Here is a 24,669-nt window from a genome sequence, read left to right on the forward strand (position 1 = left end):
GGGATAGCTTAACATAGAATCCAAATAATAATAATAATGTATATTTGTAAATAGCACTAGGCCGAGTTTAATATAGAACACATATAGTGGGTAGGGGGTCTCTCCATCAGTTTGGGGGTCATTGGTTTGAAAAACGTTGAAGACCCCTGACCTCATTCAAGCCATTTAGTTGTAAATAACTCCATATGAAGATGATTTGTATGGGCATGTTGCTTTTTGGCCATTATCGCACAAAGCCCAACTTTCTTCTGCAAGAATTCTTAGGGAAGGGGAAGTTGGACTGGCTTCTGGGCTAAACTGCACCCAATAAAGTTTCACAGTGTGTGTTCAGCAAGGTCAGTGAGGATATTATAGGAAATGGTGATGCACAGGTGACTAGTCAGTTGATTAAAACTGGACTCATATAACAGTTAAAAGTCGATACAAAGTTTTTTTTTCTGAATGTTTTCAGTTGTTTAACTTTTTTTAACATTTAGAATCACATTAGACCTGCTGACTCAGGTCACAAATGCTTATGCATACAGTACAGCACATGTACATCAATCAAGGTAAATGCAGAGAAGCATTCTCTTTCTGCAGATTAATGTGAAACTCCGAGCAGGCAAGGTCGCAACGGCTAGTCCGGTAACGTTAAGCAAAATGAGTATAGTGCTTATTTATTTCTGTATCTACACGGGAGAATGGCTTTCAGAAATCTGTTGAGGAAACTGCCATCCACATTCGTGCGGTAATATGTCCAACAGTGTTAGAAAGCAGCAATAAAACATGCTCAAAGACGTCCGCTTATGTAATTCTTTAAATCCTATATCCTCAGTGTACGTTATTGTAATTACCATAAGTGTAACCGAGCCTGTAAACACACCTTGGTTGTTACACTCTTCCATCTAGGGTTGGCAGGTGGCGAGGATTGCTGCAATTATGCGAAATGGAACACTGCCCACTATCATTACTGGGTGTTTAATATGTTCTCAGGGTGGGAACTGGTCCGCAAAAGGGTATGATCAGTGCAAGGTGGGACATGTAGGCTGGTTTACGGTTGGAATAGAAGCTGAGGAATGCAGGAGGGGGAGAAACGTTAAGTGGGTGTGTAGGTGTTAAGCCCTGTTTAGGGACTGACAACAGGAAGTTTTAAATGCTTTCTCCTTTTGAATGGGAGGTTAATAATTGGCTTTTGGAAGCGAATAGAGGTTAAAAGACTTGTCTGACACCAGAAGCTTTTAAGACGCTTTCTAATTGCTCCGCAAGGAATGAACTATTGAACTTGACTTGACAGATTACGAGGGTTAGTGGCAAGGCTCAAGAGAGGAGTCTTCCAATGTGGGATCTCTCTTCACACCTGTTAGCCACTTTGTTAGCCTCAAATGTCCAGTTATTTTTAAACTCAAATCTATCAGTAGTTTTACAGTAGTTTTACAGTTTTACAAGTATTAAATATGTTTTAGATTAACGATCATGTTACCAGATAATCTGGCCAAAGCTTTGGTACCAGTTGTTCTGTTTTGAATCCAGGGTTTCCCAATCATTAGCGGCCTGTTACGATCTAATTTACACCACCATTACTCTCATAATACATCAGAAATGTCTTTGCATGTTTCAGACAACGTTGCACTTACGTTACGTTTTTACTATTGCTCCCAAAAGTCTGAAAAAATCTCCCCTCCCCCTCAATCCAAACTGTTCACCCAGAAGTGTAAGGGACTCGCGCAGCATGTGAAGATATTTACGTTGTTCACTAATAAAAAATGACATAACCGCTACTTTTTAAATCCAATGTTTGCGCTCTTGATTTTTTTAGACTATGGAGACTTACAAATATTTAAAGAGACTTGATCAAAGCCCGGATTAAAAGACTCAAGACGTAACGTGAAGTAGCTTAACTTTATAAGCACTTTATTAGCATTAGCAAATTTAGATTGAAATTCAACAGTTTACTATAAATTAGATTTATAAGCTGAGAATTTCTTTACTCTTACATACATTTGTCCATAGAATGCTACGTCATGACGGCTTATGTGTGCTATTCCTGTGTGTGAACAGATGAACTGTACAGGAAGGTGTTGGTTGTTGCTAAATTCAAACCACGCTCTCACGAAACGTTGTCGGAAACATTGGAAGATGTTTGCTTGCTTTGATTTCGGGTGAGTTAACAGGAGATTTTTGGAAAGATGACACCTTGACTGTCATTATACAGAGAGTAGCTTGCCATTTAGCAAAGGAGATCCATGTCCAAGTCGGCACGACCTCTCTGTTCAGTCAGTATGTCTTTTTTCACTCGCGCACTCTTCACTCCTTTTTAAAAAAAAAATTGCATGTCAAGTCCAAAAACTTATGAAACACAGCCTCCTGGTCCTGATCGTTATTACATCCACAACCATGAAATGCAACCGAGTTGCCCGTCTCCGCTTTTGCTCCATGAGCGGAAGGTAAATCAGTAGTGAGTAGCGCAACCAGGATTGTGCTAGTTCTGTCATTAAGCTCACGAGCATCGAAGCAGAATTATCGTGTTGTAAAATCCTGCCCTTGAGCGATAAAGAAAAAGCTGTACAGTAACTGTGCAGTGTTGTCACATGCGATGAGCTTCAAACTATTTATTTATTTCATATTCTAACCTCAACTGTCCCAACGAATAAAGACAGCATGCTGTAGTTGATTGTGACGGGGCTTATCCGTGTAAAAAACATTTCACATTGACTAACTTGTAGAAGGTCCTCCCACTTATCAAAAAACTTTCCACATGGCTCTAACTACAGGTCAGCTCCTATTTGCAATTTTTATCCCACGAGGTGATCAAAGGGCCCTTTGAAAATTCTCAAAGTAATAAGTCTGATTGGGACACACCAAGGACACATGCTTGTGTGTGTGCGTGTGTGTGTGTGGTAGTGTATACGTGCCTCTAAATGGTCCAAGTGTGTGTATAAAGCGTCAAGAGTCAATGCTTGTATTTAGTATTCATCACAAGGTGAATCTGTAAGTCATTTCATCAGATTAGTGGACTTGTGGTTAAGTCTCATTACGTCTAATCAAGGTCAGACACTGTGAGAGCTCCTCTAACTTTCTCAGCCACATTGATCCTCATGGCGCTGCGTGCGTGCGTGCGTGCGTGCGTGCGTGCGTGCGAGTGTGTTTGTGTGCACGCAGCAGAATGTGTGCGTAGCTTTTCAATCTGCATGCCTTCTTGCAAACATCAGAGCGCAGCGTGGTGTACGTGCATCGAGTGAAAAAGCTCAAGTTGTAAATTTGAGTTTTGTTTTACTTCAATACTGGAAATTTAACTTAAAATTTAGTTTGTTGAAAGGAGTAGGTGCTGTTGAGTAATGTAGAGAAAAGGAGGATTTTTTTTTAAATGTTGAGTATTTCCAAATCTCTGATGTGGTGTACAGTTCAGTGACTAATACCCTTTTTTGGGTATATCGGCCTCATATTGTTATCTGTTAATATTTTATTGCATTACCACCATTTTATCTGTCCTTATTTAATGTAATCAGACTCTTTTCCCTTTTTCCGTTGGTTTCCTTCTGTCATATCACGTTTGACTTTCCTGTGTCTCCTCTCCTTTGCCATGTCCTTACTGCCTCTGAAATTCTCTGTACCAACTTACCGTCTTGTTGCATGCTCTGTACTTTCCTCCGGGTCTTGTCTCTGCTCTACGTCCTCCATTTTCTGATCTGAGCCCAGTTTAAGTAATGCCTTTGATAGAATTGATTGCCCTGAGAGGGAATCGATGAGCTGATCTCAGAGACTTCTGGTCGACTACTGATTAACTCTAGACCTCCAATGACGCTTCTGAAACCGCACACACACACACACACACACACACACACACACACACACACACACACACACACGCGTCGGCTGAGCGGCGTCTGTATCTGGCTGTAATTACACATGTGAAAATGAAGCTGGGCCTGGAGGGAATTGGTCGACACGTGAGAGAGTCGGCGTGTCCGCAAACATTGTTGTGCGGCAGTGCCTGCAGCAGTGCTGCATCATTAGAAGTCATAGACGTACCATAAAGTCATGACGTGAGGTTATTCAGTGAGTAATTCAGTGAAAAAAACAAACCGCATCCCAGACCCAGCATTAGCTTTCATGAGTGATTTGTCCACAAGTATGCGGGTACACCGAGTCGCTGTAACAAATGTGGTTCAGATGGTAATTAAAACCCTTTTTAAAGCTTAAAATGACATGTTTTCCAAGCAGAAACACACATACGAGTAACAAAAGGTTTGCAAACTTGCTGCACTTTTGTAAGCATCGCTTTACCTCTTTGAGTATAATGGCAAAAAGTCAAAAGAAAGTTAACCGCCTAGTCCTTTGTAATATTTTATAAGGTACCATGCTGTGCTTTTATGTCTACAAATGATTTGTCAGACATCAAAGCTCTGATTTTCTGAAGTCTACACATTATAAAGTCGCCATCCATTTACTTTGAGTGGCGTGACCAAGATCGTGCAGTTTGACAATCAGTACTGATTAGAGGAGCAGTGCAGACGCTCGAGTATTATTTTAACTCGCTGCGTATCTATACCCCAGGGATGGAGGTAAGGTTTATGAAAACACTCAAGCAGCCCTCATCCAGCCTCATTTCGGACCGACGCTCTCTTTAGAGCCCCCAACTGGACCAAGTGGCCCTTGAAAACTTTGCATATAGAGCAAACATTGATCAAGGGTGCTTGAGCTTTGTATTATTTTGAGGGTTTGGGGGATATTTTATATTCATAGCACACACACACAAAAAAAAAAAAAATATCTGGTATTGTCAGTGCTGAAGATCTAAGTCTGCTCAGGCGTAATTGACACTGAGAATCAAGCTGATAAAAGCTGTACTGAAAAGCTTCTAAACCCATTGTGAAACATAATGGAAGGAAATTAGACAAAGCATCCAATCCAATCCAATCATCATGCACGGTACAGTGGTACAGATAAAATTGCAAACTCTGTACTGATCAGGCATAACATTATGACCTAATATTGTGTAGGTTTCCCTTGGCAAATAGGTCTAACTCATCAGACAATGGACATCTGAGGGTGTCCTGTGATGTGTGGCAAAATAATGTTTTTACTGTGGACTGTGGGTTCTATGAGTTGGCGGGAGAGGTCTCTGCTGTTGTGTTTTAATTCACCGAAAACAAAAGGGATTTTTGATTATTTAAATGAATACCAGTATTTATTTCAGTAATTTTGCTTCTAACTAAACCTCGCTCTGAACTCTTGAACGCGTATCTGATTTAAAAAGGCTCATGTAATACGATAAGACAAAGTGAACTCCATCATAAGATGTCACATATATGGTTACCTTAATAAAATCGTACGTGTTCAGTGCTTTTTTTTTTACTGAATACCTCGCCCAGCATCACAGAGATTTAAAACTGCCGTGATTTCAAGGACCCTAATTTCATCACATCTGATGAAACCCATTCATCTAAAACACTGACTGTCAAAGCAGCGCCTCTCATCACAGCGTGACGCTCTCCCGCTCTTCGAAGCCGTGATATATAGAGCTCATATTCAGCCGCTGTGGACTTCTTCGAGTTTCCTTTGATGTGATAGCAGGAGAAACCTTTAGCAAACACAATGAAATATTGGGATACTGAAAGGGGACGGTAAGTCAGTTCTAGGACGCCTGTTACTTTCCTTTCTGCCGTATTAGTCTACCAGGTATTGGAACTTTTGACTGGATTCACTTGGCTGGTGACAGCAAAATCAATTACCAGTTTTACTTGAGGTGTCAGCCTAATGTCACTGTGAAGAGGGCTGAGCCTCGGTGACAACTAAAGTTGAAACTTGATTCATCTCTTCATCTCTGTGTCCCCTCTGTCATCAGTTACACCTGCCTAGTGGGGGGAGGTGGGTTTTGGCCTTGTCTGTGTGTGCAGAGACAATAGGCATGTCAGCACATTACAGCATGGAGGCAGGAGGTTAGGCTAGTTAATTATTTTGGAATATGAACGGGAAGGATCCACTGAGTTGCATTGTCGGACGGCTTCAATTTCATGCTTGAGGCAGCGGCAGCGCCAGCTGTAATTTCCCAGGTGGCTCCTCTCTCTCTCTCTCTCTCTCTCTCTCTCTCTCTCTCTCTCCCTCTCACCTTTTCTACCTTTCTTCCTTGCTCTTTCAGTAGAAAGTCCTCCAATGACCCTGTCATTAGAAGACACACTATGAATACAAACATTTAAGAGATGTGCACAAAAATCAGAAGCTATATAAAAGTGGAAGTGTATGAGTGGGCTTTCTGAGGTAACTCATCTACAGAGAGGACTTATTTGTCTTAAGTCTCTTGCTACACATACTTATAATAAAAAGCCTCTGTTGTCCCATAGACCAGGGGTCTTCAACATTTTCCAGACCAAGGACCCCAAAACTGAGATTAAGTAGGGACCCCCTACCTACTATATGTGTTCTATATCAAACCAGGCCTAGTGCTTAAAAATATACATTATTATCATTTTGCATTCAACATTAAACTATTCGGATAATACACAGGTTGAAATATTCTTTTTTTTTTTATTATTTCAAACATGTGCAACAGAAAATTGGCCGTGCAACTGCCATGAATATAAAACATACCTGACATGAACATACCTATACAGTATATACCATGCACTGTTAGCTTCTCTTCTGTTTCTCTTCTGGGATTTCCCCTTGGCTAGTTGCAGGACAGAGTCAGCCTGTAATATGCGGCCTGGCGATTGGCTCCGAATCGATGGGGGCGGGGCCTACTGTGTACAGGAAGCTTAGACTGACAGGTCCAGTGTGGCGCTCTGTGTGAAATGGTGCGCTGTTAAGAAAGCTCCTGTATCGTGCTGACTGAAAGATAACTTCTTCTGCCATTCCTTTACTAAAATATGTTGGATTCATGTTAATGTGTATTTAAAGGCGTTTAAAATTGTGAGAGAATTTTTTTAAATATAGTAAAATGTGTAACCAACCAAAGATTTTGCAAAAACAATTTTAGTGTTTTAGTTCGGCCCATGTCCCATCCACTAACATGGAGGAGCTCTTCATGCTTTGGCTTCACTTTAGAGGAGCTGTTCCACCGTCCAGCTTTAAGTACAGTTTATTGCCCCTGGTGCTCTGAGTGGAATTAACTGCTCTGATGCAAACAGACACAACAGGCCTCCTCAGTCCATTCAGTCAATTCTTTTTGTCCATCAGTAGATTTAAGTCCTCACAATAACCAGAGGACGCAAAGCAGTTTTGAAGGTCACTGCAATCAGTGAACGTAGATGTTTAAGGTAGACCGCTGAGAGCCGGGTCAAATCAAGGCTTTGTTCCAGCTGCTTTATTTGAATTGGCGATGCAGTTCATTCAGTTTTCTTCAAGTGTTAAATTGTCCACTTCAGGTTTGAATTGCACATTTATCTCTTACCGCTGTGATTGCTACCTTCTCAACAAATACATTCACACGTATATTAATACAAGGAGGGACAAATGGACATATAGAATTACAGTAGCCACTTACACAATCAGTCATAATATGAAGACCTGCCTAATGTTGTGTAGGTCTAGCTTGAGCCTCCAAAACCATTCTTTTCAAACAGTGGACATGAGCCTTCTGAAGGTGTCCTGTGGTGTTAGTGGGGGCCTTTTGGTCCTGTGAGTTCAGATGAGGGGGTCTCTGTGGATCAGGCTTGTTCCAGTGCATCCTACAGATAATCGATCAGCTGTTTTGTTGATTTGCTCAAAAGAGAAAAACAGAAATTAAAGCTCACCGCTCGCTCTTTCTTTCTTCCTTGCCCATCATCTCAGACCTGCAATATTTTGCTTAACTCGCAGTATCTTCAGGCATCCCATTAACCTCAAATGCCTTTAATGTGATTTATATCATTAATGGGTTAAAGTGTATTGATCCCTTGAGGAAAACACAGAATATCTAACTGACTACAACATACGCAGCATGAAATATCCCACAGAAAACACTGCATTTTCAACACCATGCAATCATCATGCACTGAAACACAAAACTAAGACAACGCTAAAAAAAACAATTAATTATCAGAGCCTGTAAGAAGTCATCAATGACAGAAGAAAGCTTGTAACATTCACTGCAGACAGAAGTGATTTTGATGTTTATTGAATGTGTTCTTCCATTCTGAAATGATAAGCGCATTTATAATCGAGGATTATAAATTTCTAATTTCGTCCGTTTGGCTGTGTTGTGGTTGTGTGAAGTTGAAACAGCTGTTCACAGCAAACTCGCTTCCTTGTTTACGCCGCGCATGGCAATCAAACGGAGAAAACCACGTACGCAGCAATTCAATTAGCGACCCTTGCTCTCGGCTGGTCACAATTGATTGGTGGTCAATATGTTTTGGCTCACAGAGGGCATCTTGTGGAGCAGGAACGGATGGGATTGCTTTTTGGTCCGAGCCATGAATGTTAGCGGTTATGTTTTAATCTTCTTCTTAGAAGCACGGAAGGCGGCGTATGATCATGAGAGCATCTTCCACTCTGCTGTAAATCAGCCATTCCAACCAATTTTTAACAAAACCGTTTCCTCTCAGTTGATAAGTCATTTCCTGCATCGTACAAATCCCTCGTATAGTTTCTAGCCATGGCTTCAAAGTAGGGGGTTCCTTCTCATGCCATTTTCCTTTTATTGCCTTCTCGCTTGCAATCAATATCTTAGTTAGATATCAGTCCTCGTCAATAACACAATCATTTATACCTTGCATTCTTTAGGTAATGTATAGCCCCTAATATCCTTAGTTATAGCATGTACATGATGTTATTAATGAGTTGGAGATACAAACATTTGTATGACTTGTGTTCGGCAAAATATTGGCGAAAGTTTCTGTTGCTCTAGTTAAAAGTGAGGCCAGAAATGGAATGTGAAGCTGTAAGTATAAACAAAAAGTAGCCTGACTGGAAAAAAAGACACAGCACTGACTAGTGTTTGGGTGGCGTTTTTACAGAGCCAAGTAGTATAAATGCCTTGCACCGATCTAGGCTACGTGCCTATGTCCCGCAGTACCCTAAAAGAGCCTTTACTTTGAAATAGTTGTCTTCTAATATAAAAGAAAACCAATAAAGGAGACTTCAGAAGTCAACTGCGCTCTCCACATAATTCGGTTGCCTGTTTTAATCTCTGTGCTTTGACCCGCGGTTTGAATTAAATGCCACCGAGGAAATAAGTTCTGTTTGCCCGTAAAGTTCAGCCTCGCGTGCTGCATCTCTAAACAGCCGCTTGGCTTCTTTTCTCCCTCTCACTTCTTTCTTCTTTTACTGCAGTCCCTCATTAGCTGAAATGCAGCACTGGCCATCGGTGCCATTTTTAATGCCCGATGTGTCGTCTACTAAATAACCACTTAGAGAGCCCCGCTGGAAAAAGTGGCAATTTCCTGTGAGAGTGATGGTGTCGCGCTGTATTTCTTCCCCCCATGGCACTGTCAGACACTCGGTCTGGACTGTGCTAATGGTTCCACGTTTAAAATGCCTGTTCTCTCTCCTTCACAATCCCAGGGAGTGAGAAAGATGAGAGCGAGAGAGAACAATGGGAAGAAAGAGCATCGTCTCCTGTTTAACTGTTCAGCAACATCGACTTCAGACACAGGAGAACTCTGTATTCACATTTTAATACGTACATACCGTATTTGTGCACTGAGACAGAATGAACTGTGTTGCCATGTTTGTGTAAAGCTGCAGCGCCATCAGTTTGCATGCACTGAGACTTAACTTTCAGTGTAATTCCAGGTTGCGTTGCTGTTATGTTAATCATTTGTTGCCGTCCTGCTCCTTTCTCCTCTCTTTGCACTTGTCATTTCTTTCTTTCCTCTGCTTCCCCTTGACTTTGATCTCTCTGTCCTTCGCTTTCTCTCTCTCACACATACTCCCCTGAATCAGGGCCCGCAAATAATTGGAGATCAGCGTTCCAATGAAAGCCACTAATCAACACTAACCTTCATTTAAAATGTAATCTGATATTAACCGTATACGTCCTTTCCGTAAATTGGATTTCACATCTCAAGGACACTGGCGTTCCAGGCAAGATTTAGCTTGCTGGTCTTGACCCTCATCTACATCCAGCACCAAGGGGTCAACGAACTGAACAAAACTTGCCCCATCTGGAAACTCCTCCCGACATTTACAGTCTATATTAATAGTTGACTGTAACTATTTTGCCCAACTATTCTGGATTACAACATTTATGATGGTAGCAGCTCTGTGTACCATCCAGCTTATTCTGCAATAAATTGATTTGTCCTCATCTTATTTTGGCACATTTCATTTCCCATTCCTGTAAAATGACTTCCTCCAGTTGCGTTCGCGCAATGTGGGGATGCAAAATACAAATACTGACATGCTGACACATGCATTATGCCTCCCAATCTAAAAATAACACAAAAAAATCAATGCATATTCAGTCGTTCATACACAGAAATGACGCTTACAGCACACACATCAGGAAACACAAGTTTTACTCATGCATTCACTCATCATGCCAACTAGACATGCCTCCACACACACTCGTTCTGTCTCAACGTCAGTCACGGAAAGTAATCGTGAAGTGAGCGAACTTATTTCTGTCCTTTGTGAGTGACGCATTGAAGGCTGATTTAACACCGCGAACCAAGGACAAAGTCATTGAACCTGAAGTAAGGTTTACATGTAATTTGAGTGCACCAATTTACTTTTTTTTTTCTCCGGTGCTCCCACGAACCCTTCCGTAGAAAACTTCATCATAAAATATATTTCCATGCAAGGATGAAAAATCTGCCCTTTTAGAAAATCTGCAAGAGTGTGAAAAGAGAATGAATAAATAAAAACCACTGCACAAAGATAAAATCCATGGACAGAGTGACATCACTTGTCTCCTTTTGTTCAACCCAAAGTGGGAATAAATTTAATTTACAGTGATATTTATGTAGGTCAAGTAAATAATAAAAGTTCTCTCAATCAAGGTCCTGGAACCAGATCATTTTTGATTGTCCACTAATTTTACATACTTTTTGAAAATTATTTGTTAATTTCATAATCAGTTCATCCACCAATTGTTTCAGCTGCAATGCGCCTATTAAATATTCAAATATAGATCTTTTTTTTGTGTGTTTCTCTTTAAAGTCCTGAAGACACCTATTAATGTTCAGGAAATGTGAAACGCACAGATAACTGCACATGAAAATGTCTGACCTTGGAGCGTTTTCCGAGTGGACCCACGCTCGCTCTTGCACACAAAGCATTATGAGCCAGAAGTCACTGAAATAAGACTTTTTTACTTAACACGAATACCGTTTTGGAACATGGTTAATGAGCATCGCCGTGACTTGAATAGTACTTAGGAGCCAAATAATCGTCCGATCCATACATCTCTGATCAGATATGAATCATTGATGCTCTGTGTGCTCACGGTTCACCTGCTGTCTGACCTTTATCTACTAAATTCTTTTCTGTTCCTTTTCTAAAGGTTATAGCTGTAAAAAAGGGACGTGCTTCATTCATGCTTCATGCTGTGCAATTCTGAAAGAGATTAACGAAGAACCTGCCGCAATCAAATTAAAAATAGTAAAATCACAAAGATGGAGTCCATCCGACGTGTTTAAACATTACAGCCTAATGTCCGTGATTATGTATTAACCCTCGTGTTATTTATGTATTTTTGAAGGGTTTTGCATCCAATTTGTAAGATGTTCAGACTCGAGTGACTGATTGACCTGACAAGAATTTCATTTGCCCCCCCGGTTACAAGAAGCCCCAATTTAATCAGATTCCAACCCAATGCGTCGCCCTTTTCCCCCCTGTATCTTCCTCTAATTGCCTCGGTCCCGGTTTGTCCTCCTATTAATATTCACGGTTCTGTGAGCAATATCTGACCTCCTCTCCCTCGTCCCGCCTTATTTGACCTCTCACACACTTCTTCCCTGTTTTGTTTATCGTCCATTAATCCAAGTTAATTACGGTAAACTGAGGCAAAGAGCACCAGACTGAGACATATGTGGCGTTTGTTTAATTGTCCGAAATTGAACGACGGAATTTTTACAAGGCCTCTATGTGAACACACTGAGCCACCGGGAGGCGCGTCGCACTGGTATCGATTCAAGGGATGCACCGGTCCTGTTTTTACTGCGCAGAGCGGCCAAGCGATAAAAGTTTACTGTTCTCAAGCAGGCGCTCGCCAATTTATGGTGCGACCTCATGACTGAAACTTGGGTTTAATTGTCCTATTTCACAGACAATCAGCTGTTATGGACCCCCCCTGTTAGTCAGACTTAATTGATGATCTGTCAGCGAAATGCGAGAAAGAAGTTTGCGTTGCTCGCGCGCTTGCAGTCGATCCCCGTGATTGTTGTTGTCCTTAAAGGAAAACCTAAGATCAAAAGAGAGTGTCCGTGCGTCTCTATTTTTTAAGAAATTACACGTGGTTCACATTTTTATTTGCGCTACGTGTGAAGCCATTTTATATTCACACCATCGCCGTGTATTTGGGCATCCATAATATCCCACCGATGTAACGGGATGTGTTTCCTAGGTGTTTGCATAAAAAGGAGGCTACTTCATCAATCAGTGCTGCGCTGTCTAGAGTGTTGGAGCATTTTAAATTAATGCACCTATAATCCTCCATTCCTCCCCATTCATCATGCCCCATATCATCACAATCCCTCCCACGTGCCTTTGTTTTGACGTTTCTTCTCACCGTGGCCGACACTGACTTACCGATGACTAATATTACCTGGCCTCATAGACACACTTCATAATAAATAAATTATCTTAGCATTAGTCTGCAGGGCCGCGAGCCTTCTGCATCAATTACCTGCGAGGATAGCTTTCATGCTGGGCAGGCAGGCAGCTGGATGGTGGACGTCAGGCGGCATGCTACAATGGTCCAACCCCTCCCTTCTTGTGAAGGGAAATTAGGAAAGTAGTTAATCAAGTGTTCATTAGCATACTGCACCTTGCTCAGTCCACCCCTTTACCCCGCTCATAATAGACACTTAGGTGAGCCGTGTGAGAGGAATAACAAGTCTTCTCGAGCCACTTCTGGATTAAAACACTGCGTAGTATTTTACGTGCCAGATTAGTTTTCTGACCCCAGGATGAGCAAAACGCACAATTTCCAAACTCCTTTCTACTAAGTGTGTAGAAATAGTACTTGACTAGACATACAGTTCTTCTCCTCAAAAATGATTTCATGCTGAGTAAGACGTACTGACTGCACACAGGAATATTTTAATTAATTGTGTTTGTATGTAATTTGTACATATTCAGGGCTAAATGTTTTTTTTTTTTTACGTACACTCTGACTCCTTGCATAATTTCCCAGGGCCAGTACGAATTCAGCTTGTGCCAGTTTACTTTCAATCTGCAACACTTACACTTTATTCATCCAAAGCGAGCACGCTTGGTCATAGTAGCTCAATTGTACATTAAAAAATACACCCTTGAAGACCACCAGAGAAAAATAGGTATAAGGTGTAAAAATAAATATTAAATAATATCAATAATACAATGCATTCAGTAAAACACAATAGGATATAATGGTATGTGCAAAAATAGATGAAAAGAACACTTGGATTTGCACAAATTGACAAGAGATAGAAGTAAACATGCACCATAGGCATAGGAAGGGTAATGATTAAGTGCAGTGATATGGATGGGCTCATTTGCACCAACTTGCAAATGCATACCTTAAAATTCCATGTTGTATTGTTTGCATTAGACACTGACATGAGTGTTCAATTGAAACGCTAGTATGGTAATAAAGCATTGCACTGGCAAAACATTCCCTGTTCTTTTTTGTGTGTATGTTGTAATGAGATATACGTACATGTGCATCACTAAGCATTTGGCATTTTCTAATGATAATGTCATGCTGAGAAAATACTCTCACAGTACGCCTGGGAAATTACTGCTACCTCAGTGCGACTGCAGAATAAATATGTGATTGCGTTACAGTGTGAACAAAAGGGCTCGGTGCTGATCCTGTTGAGAATTTTATGCCTGTGTGTTACAGAAATGGAAGTTGAAGGAACGTCTCTAACCAGGTCATCCAGCCAATTGCACTTGTTTGTTTGCTTTACTCCGATTTATCCTGGATATATTCACTGAACCCCGCACTCTTGTTCTGACCCTGTTTCACACTCATTCGATCGCGCATACACCCACCTGGGAGGTTGCTAGTGTCGAACCACCATGCCTTGCTGCTCACCGCCAAGCTGCTCCACTGGAGCATTGCTGGTATCAGTTCCTCAGCTGTTATCTGCTGCAAACCTTGGCAGTAAGCAAGGTAGCTGGCTGCTAACTGCCTGGTGTTTGTCTCAGTGCCTCAGCAGTTCCACAGCTCTTGAAATATTCATTCAATACAAAGTCTTGAGAATGGTCAATTTAGTCAAACAGCTGTGTGTGATGTCTCCATAAACACTGTGTGTGTGAGTATACAGGTGCTTGTGTACACATTTTCTTAGAGAGAATTTCACTCAGATTCCATGTTTTTGTACGCATGCAGGCTTTAGATTTCTGAGTATGTCAGAGCAGCAATCGAATACTGGTATTTGCTTGGAAAATTGTGATGGTCTGCGATATCTCTTCAGTCATTATGTGTTCCCAGTTCAGTTTAACTAGGTTCAATTAGCTCCAGAGCAGAAATGAAGGTGGTGGTGACAGGAAAAACGTTCCTTTAAACAGGGAGAAACCTTGAGCAGAACCCAGCTCATATGGCGGGACCCTGGGGGAAGTGAGGGAAAGGAGGATGAAGAAAGGGACACAAAACTATTAACAGGCTAAACAATAGTAGCATGCAAACACATTAGTAGTAATAGAGAAGAAATTAGAGGAGCTCAGTGCCAGAGAGAAAAGGGTAGAGGATAGGTGCTCACTGCATCATCGCCCAGCAGTCTATAGACTTATAGCAGCATAACCAAGGGATTGTCCATTGTCACCTGAGCCAACCCTGAGTTTTATCAGGAAGAAAAGTCTTAGCCTAACCTTAACTCAAACTCAACCTCGGAGATGGTCCCACAGGAGAGGGGCCTGAAAGCTGAAGGCTTTACCTTCCATCCTACTTTTTGAAACCACAAGAAAGCTTAAACTTTGAAGTCTAAGTGATCTATTGGGATGATCTGGTACTATGAGGTCTTTGAGATACAATGGGGCCTTTAAGGGTCTTGTATGTAAGGCTCTAACTACTTCTCAGCGTGTGCTCTTCCGCTGGATACACCAGTCAGGATTTAGATAAAGGGGAACAAAGAGTTTTGTCAATTTTTGCTAAGAACCGACTTTCAAAAGTCCGGGACATTAGCATACCTCGTGATCATTTGGTCAAAGACAACCAACATGCTAGACAGAAACTGATGAGAAAACGCTGCGTTTTGATTGCATTCTGGTAAATTTGTGTGATCAAGAGGTGCATCGGTTTGACGTTCTTTAGTCAGCGTGTTTTTGTTTTTGTTTATGTGTGTGCAGACATCAAGTGTCGTTCATTGTGGTAATCACAGCACTCCCTGTAGTATCACTTATGTTTATTCCGAACACAATGCCCTCGCGTCTGCCTAAAATGCGTTTCGTATTTCGCGCAGCCCAATTTCCTCTGGGAGAACGGCCTGTGAGACGAGCGAAGCCGAGGCTGTATTGGTATGGGCAGAACTGCCACTGTGTTATATCAAAGGCTAACGGAGAGCTGCAGAACAAACGTTTAAATACTGACGGATTATTACTTAACCGTGCAATCGTAGGGCATTCAAACTGCCCGTTTTATTCAGCAGACATTATTACGATTGGGGTGAAAATCTTTTCATTTATTTTGTCATAATCAATGTCCGGGGGAGCTTTCTGTTGTTCTTGCTTGCTGTATTCTAACGTTTGATTGACAGCTGATCCATGATTCTGTCTTTCAGACTCCTAGGGCCTTTAAATGGTCAGTCAGACAAATTACATCCTTTTAACTCAGCTGTCAGTCAGACACCCATGGGGGCGGGAGGGTGTTTCTGTGTGAGAGTTTGGTACGAGACGGAGTAAATCTCCCATAGAGGCTCCATGGCTGTGCTGGCCCACACACACACACACACAGATACGCCGTTAGAATAGGTCGATAATGTGAAGCATGAGGAGACTATTATCTATATATTACGGTATTTCCACAACTCGCATTTAAATCGACTGAACAGTAAGCCAGATGTGAGACAGTTCACACGTTCACGCTCCTTCACACAGCCCCCGTTGGTATTCATATTCACACCGTCACGTTGACCAGAAGAGACGTGTTTTGTGCATCAAAGGCACAAGTACATGGACACACACTCTCGCAGGCGCACACACACAGTCCATTCAGTCCCCTTGGCAGTAATAACCAGACTCTGCTGATATGGTGCTCGCTCGTTCACTCTCTTAAAGGGGATTTGCAGAAGGCTTTTATTCTTTAAAGGCCAGGGGAAACCTCATTTAGGGGAGACGCATTGAAAAGATGCTCGCACAAGAGCCCGATATTCACAAGCAGGAGGAAGGAGAGCTGGAGGTGAGGAGGGGCGGTGGTGGTCATCCAAAAGATCAACACCAGCAAATGGTGGCGAAAAGGATGAATCCAAAACCTTGACCTTTAATCCAACTCATCCAAAAACTGTAGTTCAAGAGATTTTTTTCTGCAACGCAGAACCAAGATGGCGCGGTTGGCAGGAAACCCTCGGCAGCACTGAAACTCTCACGAGGGGCAGCGTTTGAATGGCAGCAATTTATAGAGTGCTGTTTAAAATCTAAATGAAAAGAAAGAAATATGAGATGAATAAAAAAAGGGAACGAAACTGGAATGGCCAAATCCCAAAGGCACTATTGATCTGAGGCTGCAGTGCACACAAACACAGGCTTGTTGCCAGGAAGCGTGCTGGTGGTCAGATATGTATAATTGATAGAGTTGAGTTTGACACAGCGCTGTAATGTAATCTGGGCCTTTAGTCTCTATGGTTTTAGAGAGCGCCGGTGTTGGTGTGTGTGAGAGAGACATTTAAGGGAGAGCCTGGAGGAGAAGGAGGCAGGGTGAGGTGTGTAGTGGTTTGCAGGAAGAAGGGGACAGGGATTTGCAGTGGGGCCTCGGTGTAAATTTGATGTATTAGAATGCTGTATTTTTTCCTCCCCGCTCCAGCCCCACGGGTTACACAGGTGGGGAGCGTAGGCCTTCTCGAATGTAATGGGCTTTTGCCTGTAGGGACCTCATTCTCACTCACATACTGAGTGTTGTTTGACAATCTGTTTCATGCACTTTCCCGAACTCTCTGTCATAAAAAAATATCTACCTATATGGCTTCACATTATACAGAAGCTAAAAAAAAAGTTTCTAAATGCATTCTGTGCGGTTCAGCAACACTGATTATTTACATTATTGACCAAACTGCCAATGTGGCTCAGGAGGTCGTGCAGTAATCACAGGGCTTGTGGTTTTAGCCCCTGGCTTTTCGTGCCCACACATCGAAGTGTCATCGGACAAGATAATAAAATCAGAGGATGCATCTACAAAATTAGATCCACAGAGGCCCCTCCTTTCATTATTTATATTATAAAGAAGTCCCAATGGGTGACAAAATATAAAACAGTTTATTTTAATACCTGAACATTGCTGTGCAAAGACAGAATCGCAGACTTGCTAATTAGCAAAAATTGCTAATTTGTTAAATTTGCACATCATATCAAACTAGAAACCTAAATAAGCATAAATAAATTAGTTAGAAGCATCCACTAATGAGGACAATGGGTTTAAATGAAGTGGAATAAGCTGCAATAAAACCTAAATCTCAACGTCCCCATATGAGGACACGGGGTCTCATGAGGATAAATTCATGAAATAAATGTAAATAAGTGAAAGGTTTATAGTTGTCAGTGTCTAAAAATGAATGTTAGCTATGTGCTCTTGACATTTTTTTTATTTTTAACCACCAGCTAATCAAAGAAATAACAAATATATTGATTAATAATTCAAGTAAGCAGCCTTAGTTACACACAGTTAAATTTCAATAGAAAGGACTGCTTATCTTTCTTTCTCTTTGTCTTGTGTGTTTTCTTGGTTGCTGTATATGTGTTTCTGTTTTGCTGACAGTGTTCCAGCTCCTTTGTTCCACTCTTGCCGTGTCTAGTTTAATTGCAGGCCTCTGAGTGGGAATCGATTTGAGCAACAAGATAACCAAGTTATCAAACTGTTTCATTGACTGGCTGTCCCTTCTCTCTCCATCTTTTTCCTCCTCCCCACTTCTTCTTGTCCCATTTTACTCTCCCTGTCTGTCCCTATTTGCCCCCCTTCCCTTTTCTTCCATCCCTTCTCCCTCCCTCTTTCTCTCATTTTTTTTCCATCTCCCTCTGTGCCATCCCGCCCTTGCTGTGTTTTTCCTTTCCACCCCCGTCCTTTCTCAACAGGCCGGCAGACTTGTCCGCCTGAGAAGTTTGATTGTGGAGGGGCTGCCAGCAAATGTGTTTCGTTGTCATGGCGATGCGACGGCGAGAGAGACTGCGAGAACGGGGCAGACGAGGAGCAGTGCGCTGCAGGTGAGTCTGGGCAACGCTGAATGGAGGGGGAAGGAAAAGGATAGAATGGGGTGTTTTTTCTAACCTTTCTTTGCAGTTTGCTCGCCGCATGCTCGCCTAATTATTTAACTTGTGTATTTGACATGAAATTATGCAGAAAGACACTGAACCAGAACCCCGTAGACTTTGATATATCTTATTTCTATCTTATTTATATCCTTTCTTAGAACCGATGCCTTTTGAAGTCTCTTTTATTTTCTGTGCACTGACACAGAAGTGAATCACAGACTATATTTTCCTGCCTTTCATCTGTTTGACATGTGTGTCTCTATGCAGTAAAAAAAAAAGAAGTGATTAATGCATCTGTGGAATATTTCATAGGATTTTTGATGATAATTGATTTCCTGTCTGCAGTTTGAGTGCATGTGTGTGCCGCTGCAGACGTCCTGCTGTTCTAATAACCTGCAGACATCAGCGTCTGATCTGCTGTTTGGAGATGAAGTGAGGAATATTAAGAAGTTCATCAGATCAGAGTTCACTCATGAAATGTAAAACTTTTATGGTGCACAGCATTTGTCTTGTGCAAACTGAAAACTAGAAATATTATCATTAAAGAGACAAAAGTGGCACAATAAGGGAACTGTGACTGGAAGATGAAGCACACATTCACCCGTGAAGTTGGAATAAAAAGTTGTGTCTCCTAAAATGACTGTGACATTAGCTGGGTTTACACAGAGACAAATGTGCGGATTACAGCTGGTTTAGAAGCCCAAACCAAAAAAATTTCACTCGGTTTCAGAGGGTTCGAATATTCCTTTTGCCAAACCAATCGAAAGTCATTTAAATGGTGAATAGTCGGGCTCTGTTCTGTCTGTGCGTGCTCCGTCTTGACATAAATGTGCAGTGACGTTCGAGTGACATTTCCTCAACTTGGCTGTGGCGCCACAGAGAGCTTGTTTTTAGCTCTGAAAGAACTAAGCATTATCGCACGCTTAGACGGCAGAACAAAATAGAAATATCGAACTTTTTAAAAGGGTCCATCAAAAATTACTTGAAGCGTGGATAGACTGAAGCGTGGAACAAATTCGGAACCGCTGGAAAACCTTGAAGACCACACAATACACAATAGCAAAAGTGGACCCCAGAAACTTTTGGAATTAAGCCTTTTATTTAATGACTGCTGATTAGATGAGAGATCTCCATCTTTGATCAGTCACGTGATGTTTTCATCGATCTGTAAAACGGCCGTTCCGATTAAAAGCTGAGGTACATGTAAACATCAGATCCGGACAGTCCCTGTGTAAACCCTGCTAATGTGACTTGTTCTTGATAGATAAAGTGTCTCTTTTCAAAACTTGGAATGTGTCCATAGACAAAATTATTCCAACTTTTTGGGCAACTGTGTGGAAAAAAAAAAGTAAATGTCATTTATTACTTCCATAAAATAACTTAAGATAATGCCAAAAGTGAGATATGTGGCTTTTACCCAATTAGCAAGGGTGCATGTACTCTTTTTAAATGTCACCTGGGTTGCTGCATATTTCTAGACTGAAATTTGACCTTAAGCGCAACCAGGAAGGGTTTTATTGGAACTCTTCATTTATTTATGTATATTTTCTTTCCCTGCAATCATCTCTTTACATGGCTGATGATCTGTTATCTGGAAGTGGATCGTTCTTCAGACTCTGAGATGTGTTTTACACAAGGGATGACTAGTGTGTGTCTTGCAAATGTATGTTTCGAGCTGCACACGTCCACCCTGCGTTCTCATATGGATTCATGTTCCAAAATACACTCACTTCAGGAACATGCAGCCTCATGCACGGTCTTTGAGTTTGAGGGTTGGTGGATTGAGGCCCATCGTGTTTGATTCAGTCATCCACTTTATAATCAAGATGTAGCTCACATACACATTCATTCTGTGGTGCATCAAAGGAGCTGTTTGAAATCTTCAAATGCACATAGACAAGGCTCCCTAGAGGCTCTGTAGAAACATTTTGGATTGTATTTTCAGCCTCTGCGACTTCTTCACCGGCAGCGGCCTCCCGTTTTCCCATTACTATACATACAAACACTCCTGTCACATTTCTTAGCCCACATCCTCAAAACTGATATCAAAGCGATAAAAGGCTTATTGATTTTCATCAGCATAAACATCTGGCCTACAGCATTATTGATTTAAACCTGAAACAAGTGCACACGCAGCACTTTTCCAAGAATATAGATTGGATTTAAGAGTTGCCCTTTATGCAACCTGTATTTTGTATTCTGAATTTCTGCATAAACGTCCATTGTATGGGGGTGTGGAGCGAAAAAAAAAATGACCCTCAGACTGCCCGTGCTTGCGTTTCAGTGGAGGGAACAGACATTTTGGCCAATTGTCGGGCGCTCTTGCGAGGGGCCAAAGTGCGAAGTGAACGTAGAATGTAGAGTCCTCGCAGGGATGGATCCGCAAAATTGTGTTTGTGCGCGATGCATTTCCATAATATTGCCAACATTCCTCGGGCGCTTTGACATTCATACATTCTCATGCTGTAAGTGAAGGACGGGTACGTGTGCATTCATAAATAACTTATCACACACACACACACACACACAAAAGCATGTACTGTAATATTACTGCCAGTTTTTCTTAAATTCTAACAGTGTTCTTTTTAATGAATTTTATTGATTGCTGAGATAGTTCTGAGATATTTATAATTTGTCTTGAGTCGTGCCGTCTCCTCACTTTTGAGACCCCAGGGAGTGGCGGCATTGTAATCTCAGCAAAATAAAACACCCACATGTATTTTAAATGCTATTACTGGGCTACTGCTGTTAACTGTAACAAGCCACATATAAAGCCTGAATATTTGGCTACAGTAAAAGATCATCTCATGCTTCCTCTTCATTAATTGAACCGTGATTGCATCTAAATCTCACTTGAACAAAACTTTATTATCCCGAGCTTCATCTACAATAAACTATAAATTATAACTCCCACAATAAAACGCTACTTCACATCAAATTACAGCTTTTGTTACTATTTTAACTGAGTGCTCCCTTAGAGGCGGAATTTACAAATTTTGCATTTAAATTTCTTTCCTATGTTCCGGAAATGCTTGATGGATAGCGAGAGAAACGATACTAATCAAAACATATCAAAAGTTTTTGGGCCTTGACAACTGATGCAACCACATGAAATCTACCATCTATCACAATCGCGCTACAGAGTTGTGTTAAGCTTTTTCTGACAGGTGGATAGAAACATGCCTCAACTTATGTTCTTCTCTGCATGTGTCTGCTGTTTCTTTCGACATCTCTCCGCCGATCCCTTCATCTCCATTGTCTGAATACACGCAGTGATCGCACTGGGGAATTAGTGGCCAAGTCATTATTCACACAACTTCTGCTTTTCTGATGGGCAGCGTAAACTTTCTCTTCGTCTTTACACCTCTGCTCTTTTATTCTCTTTCATTTTCTGTGTATTGACACGGACCGTATATTTTTTTCCCATCACCTTTCATCTGCGCGACACGTGCATCTCTATTGCAGTGAGAGAGAAAGTGGTTAATGCAGCTGTGAAATATTTCATGGCCGTCTTGATAGTAATTGATCTCCTGCCTGATGCGGTTTGAGTGTATGTGCGTGCGCGTCGGGAGTCCTGCAGTTATAATAACCTGCAGAGATCAGCTTTTGATCTATCATTTAGACATGACGCGATGAATATTAACGCGTTCATCCGACTTGTTTGAAAGGGCCCGTCCTATCAGAGTTCACTCATAAAAGTTGACTTCAAAGGCCAGACAATGGAGCCATTAGCTCTGGTCTTTTGCTCTTCATTAAAACTTTTGGACAAAAACTGACTTCTACTGAAAAGTAGAATCAGTTAAAGATCAAGATTGAAAAACACGAAATGTTCAGATAATTGGACCATATGTAGTAGCCACGCAACTCACACACCACTTTTAGTGCAATGTGTATGTTTAAGATAGTATTTTTGTCATGCAAATTGAGAAAGTTATATACAGCATATCTCTGCAGTCAATAACAGGTAAAACGGTCGATTTCACCAGTTTCTGTTTTACATACAAAGAAAAGACTTGTTTGTAGTGGTCAATGAAAAATTCTGGATATTTAAAAGTAGATACCAACTCTGTTTGTTGACCATTTCTCGTTAATGTTTCATCAGTCCGTGTTGATCGCGCCGCTTTTGAAGCCTTGAAGAACACAAGTTTAGTTTTCTCTGCCGTATAGAGATTTACACCACTGAACTAAAATAGCAAAGCTCAGATAACAGAGAAGCGGGATAAAAGCGAGAAACACTTATTCCATCTCTACGTGGTGTAAAAATTATACATCAAGTGTATCCGTCTGGCTCTGATGCTGTAAGGCAGCTTCAAGCAGAACAGGTGTAAAGAGAAATCAGACCGACGCTCACTGTGGGTGAACAGAAAACCTAAACATGTCATCGCTGTTATGTTTAGTGTTTATGGAAAGCCGATGTTCCAGAAACCAAAATGAAGAAAAGACGGCACGTGACAAAATAACAGTTGTTCGAGCAATGTATATGTAACGCTGACTTCTGCTACCCACTTATTAAGGTGTTTGTGAAGAGACAATAGAGTGTGACAATGAGTTGCTACAGCGGGTACGCAGGTTTGCTGAGGAGCTTGTGTTCCATGCTAAATTAGTTTAGCAGTGACATGTTGACAGGGGCGTCACTAGGTTTTTAGGACAGGGGAGGCTTAGCCCCCAGGAGATGCAGAGGATGTGAGCGAACGCCTTTAGTACAAAACTCCACAAACGGCTAACTGATCATTTATTTATTGCTATTATTTTACACACATTGCAACAACAAACACGAGTTCCAGCAGTGACTATTAATAACTGATCGACACCGCGGCGTGAATTTCGCACAACAACCGTTTGCGCTTAAATATTTTGAAGTTGCACAGATTACATATGGGACTAAAATAGTTCGATGCGTGTTTGTGAAAATAAACTTCCTTTTGTAAATCTGCTGCTTTCACCCAACTGCTAGTCCTCACCAATCCACACCGCCCTCCTCCACCTCTGATCCCCCCCCCCCCCCCTCCTCTCTTCTCTCCTTCCCTCCCACCGTCGACGGCTCCAATTGGAGTACAGCTACCATTAATTGGAGCTGCTAATTGAGCTTATCCAAACGTTGAATAAAACATGGGTCCGGGACGAGAGGCCCTTTATTAGACTCAGCAGAGGGCTCTGAAGAAAGTTTATGAGCCTTTAATTTATGTTGATGTGAAATTGCATTCATTTAGGCTCACATCCAATGCAAGCGGTGTGTTTGTATGCTTCAGGATGAGCGTGCATGTGTGCGTATTTTTTATTTTTTTTAATTTTTGGGTAGGATGTGGGTGTTTTCAAGAAGGATGGCCTCTCGTTTTGTTCTCTGAACGCTACGATCGCGTTTTCTCATTAAGCCAAGTTTTAAAGCTAAACACAGATTATGAACGTCATTTATTTCCTCATCAATAAACGTTGAGCACTTTAAAGGAATCGGTCTCTGCGGCTTAGTGCTGCACGGACGCGTTGCTCGCCAACCGGCAGGTTTACATTCCCATAGTAAGATCATGCAGGTTTAAATGAGAACAGACTTTCAATGGATCACGTGCAATTTCCCCTTCACGTTTCAGTGCATTTAATAGAAACAAAAAAGTTGTGTGTCAGGAAATTTGAGGTGGTAAAATTAAATCACTGAAAAAGAATTGAATGAATCGCCCAAAATATCCGTGAAATGCATTGCTTTTTCTCTTAAATACCTATAGAATTAATGATGTCTATTTTTTCCCATTTGTGTATTCTTATCCACAATAGTTTTGCGTGTCTTCCTTACCTGCTTGCAGCATTCATTCCCTCTCGCTAGCATTTATTTTAATATATACCTGTGCTCACCCTGCATTAAGAGCAGCTTAGCTCTATCACAGCCAGCCAGGCTTTTTGATCTTTAGAGCTATATGAAAACACTGTATTCTAATATACAAGCCATAAGAGATTTACGTTGTTGTTGGGGTTTTTCTTGTTGTTGTTTTTTTTTTTTTTTTTTACACCCCATTGAGAGTGACATCGCTCCCACTTAATCCTTCTATTTAAATTTCATACATGAGCCTTTAGATACAGGCTCACATCACACTATTGGTGTTTAAATCGATTATCCCTCCTCGACGTCACCCGCAGATTTAATGACGAGCAGGTTCTGGAGCTCAGTGTTTGTCG

At 41.4% G+C, this 24,669-nt stretch overlaps 1 protein-coding gene across 4 annotated transcripts in view; it reads left to right on the top strand.

The window, feature by feature from the left end:
- Positions 1-24,669, top strand: part of lrp8 (low density lipoprotein receptor-related protein 8, apolipoprotein e receptor) — a 163,105-nt gene that overhangs the window by 75,734 nt on the left and 62,702 nt on the right. For all 4 annotated transcript variants that reach the window (XM_047587042.1, XM_047587044.1, XM_047587043.1 and 1 more), the window contains exon 4: positions 18,328-18,456. In XM_047587042.1, the coding sequence (XP_047442998.1) occupies positions 18,328-18,456 (129 nt within the window). The remainder of the gene's footprint in view (positions 1-18,327; positions 18,457-24,669) is intronic.

The sequence above is a fragment of the Mugil cephalus genome, chromosome 6, assembly GCF_022458985.1.
Source record: "Mugil cephalus isolate CIBA_MC_2020 chromosome 6, CIBA_Mcephalus_1.1, whole genome shotgun sequence".
NCBI lineage: Eukaryota > Metazoa > Chordata > Actinopteri > Mugiliformes > Mugilidae > Mugil > Mugil cephalus.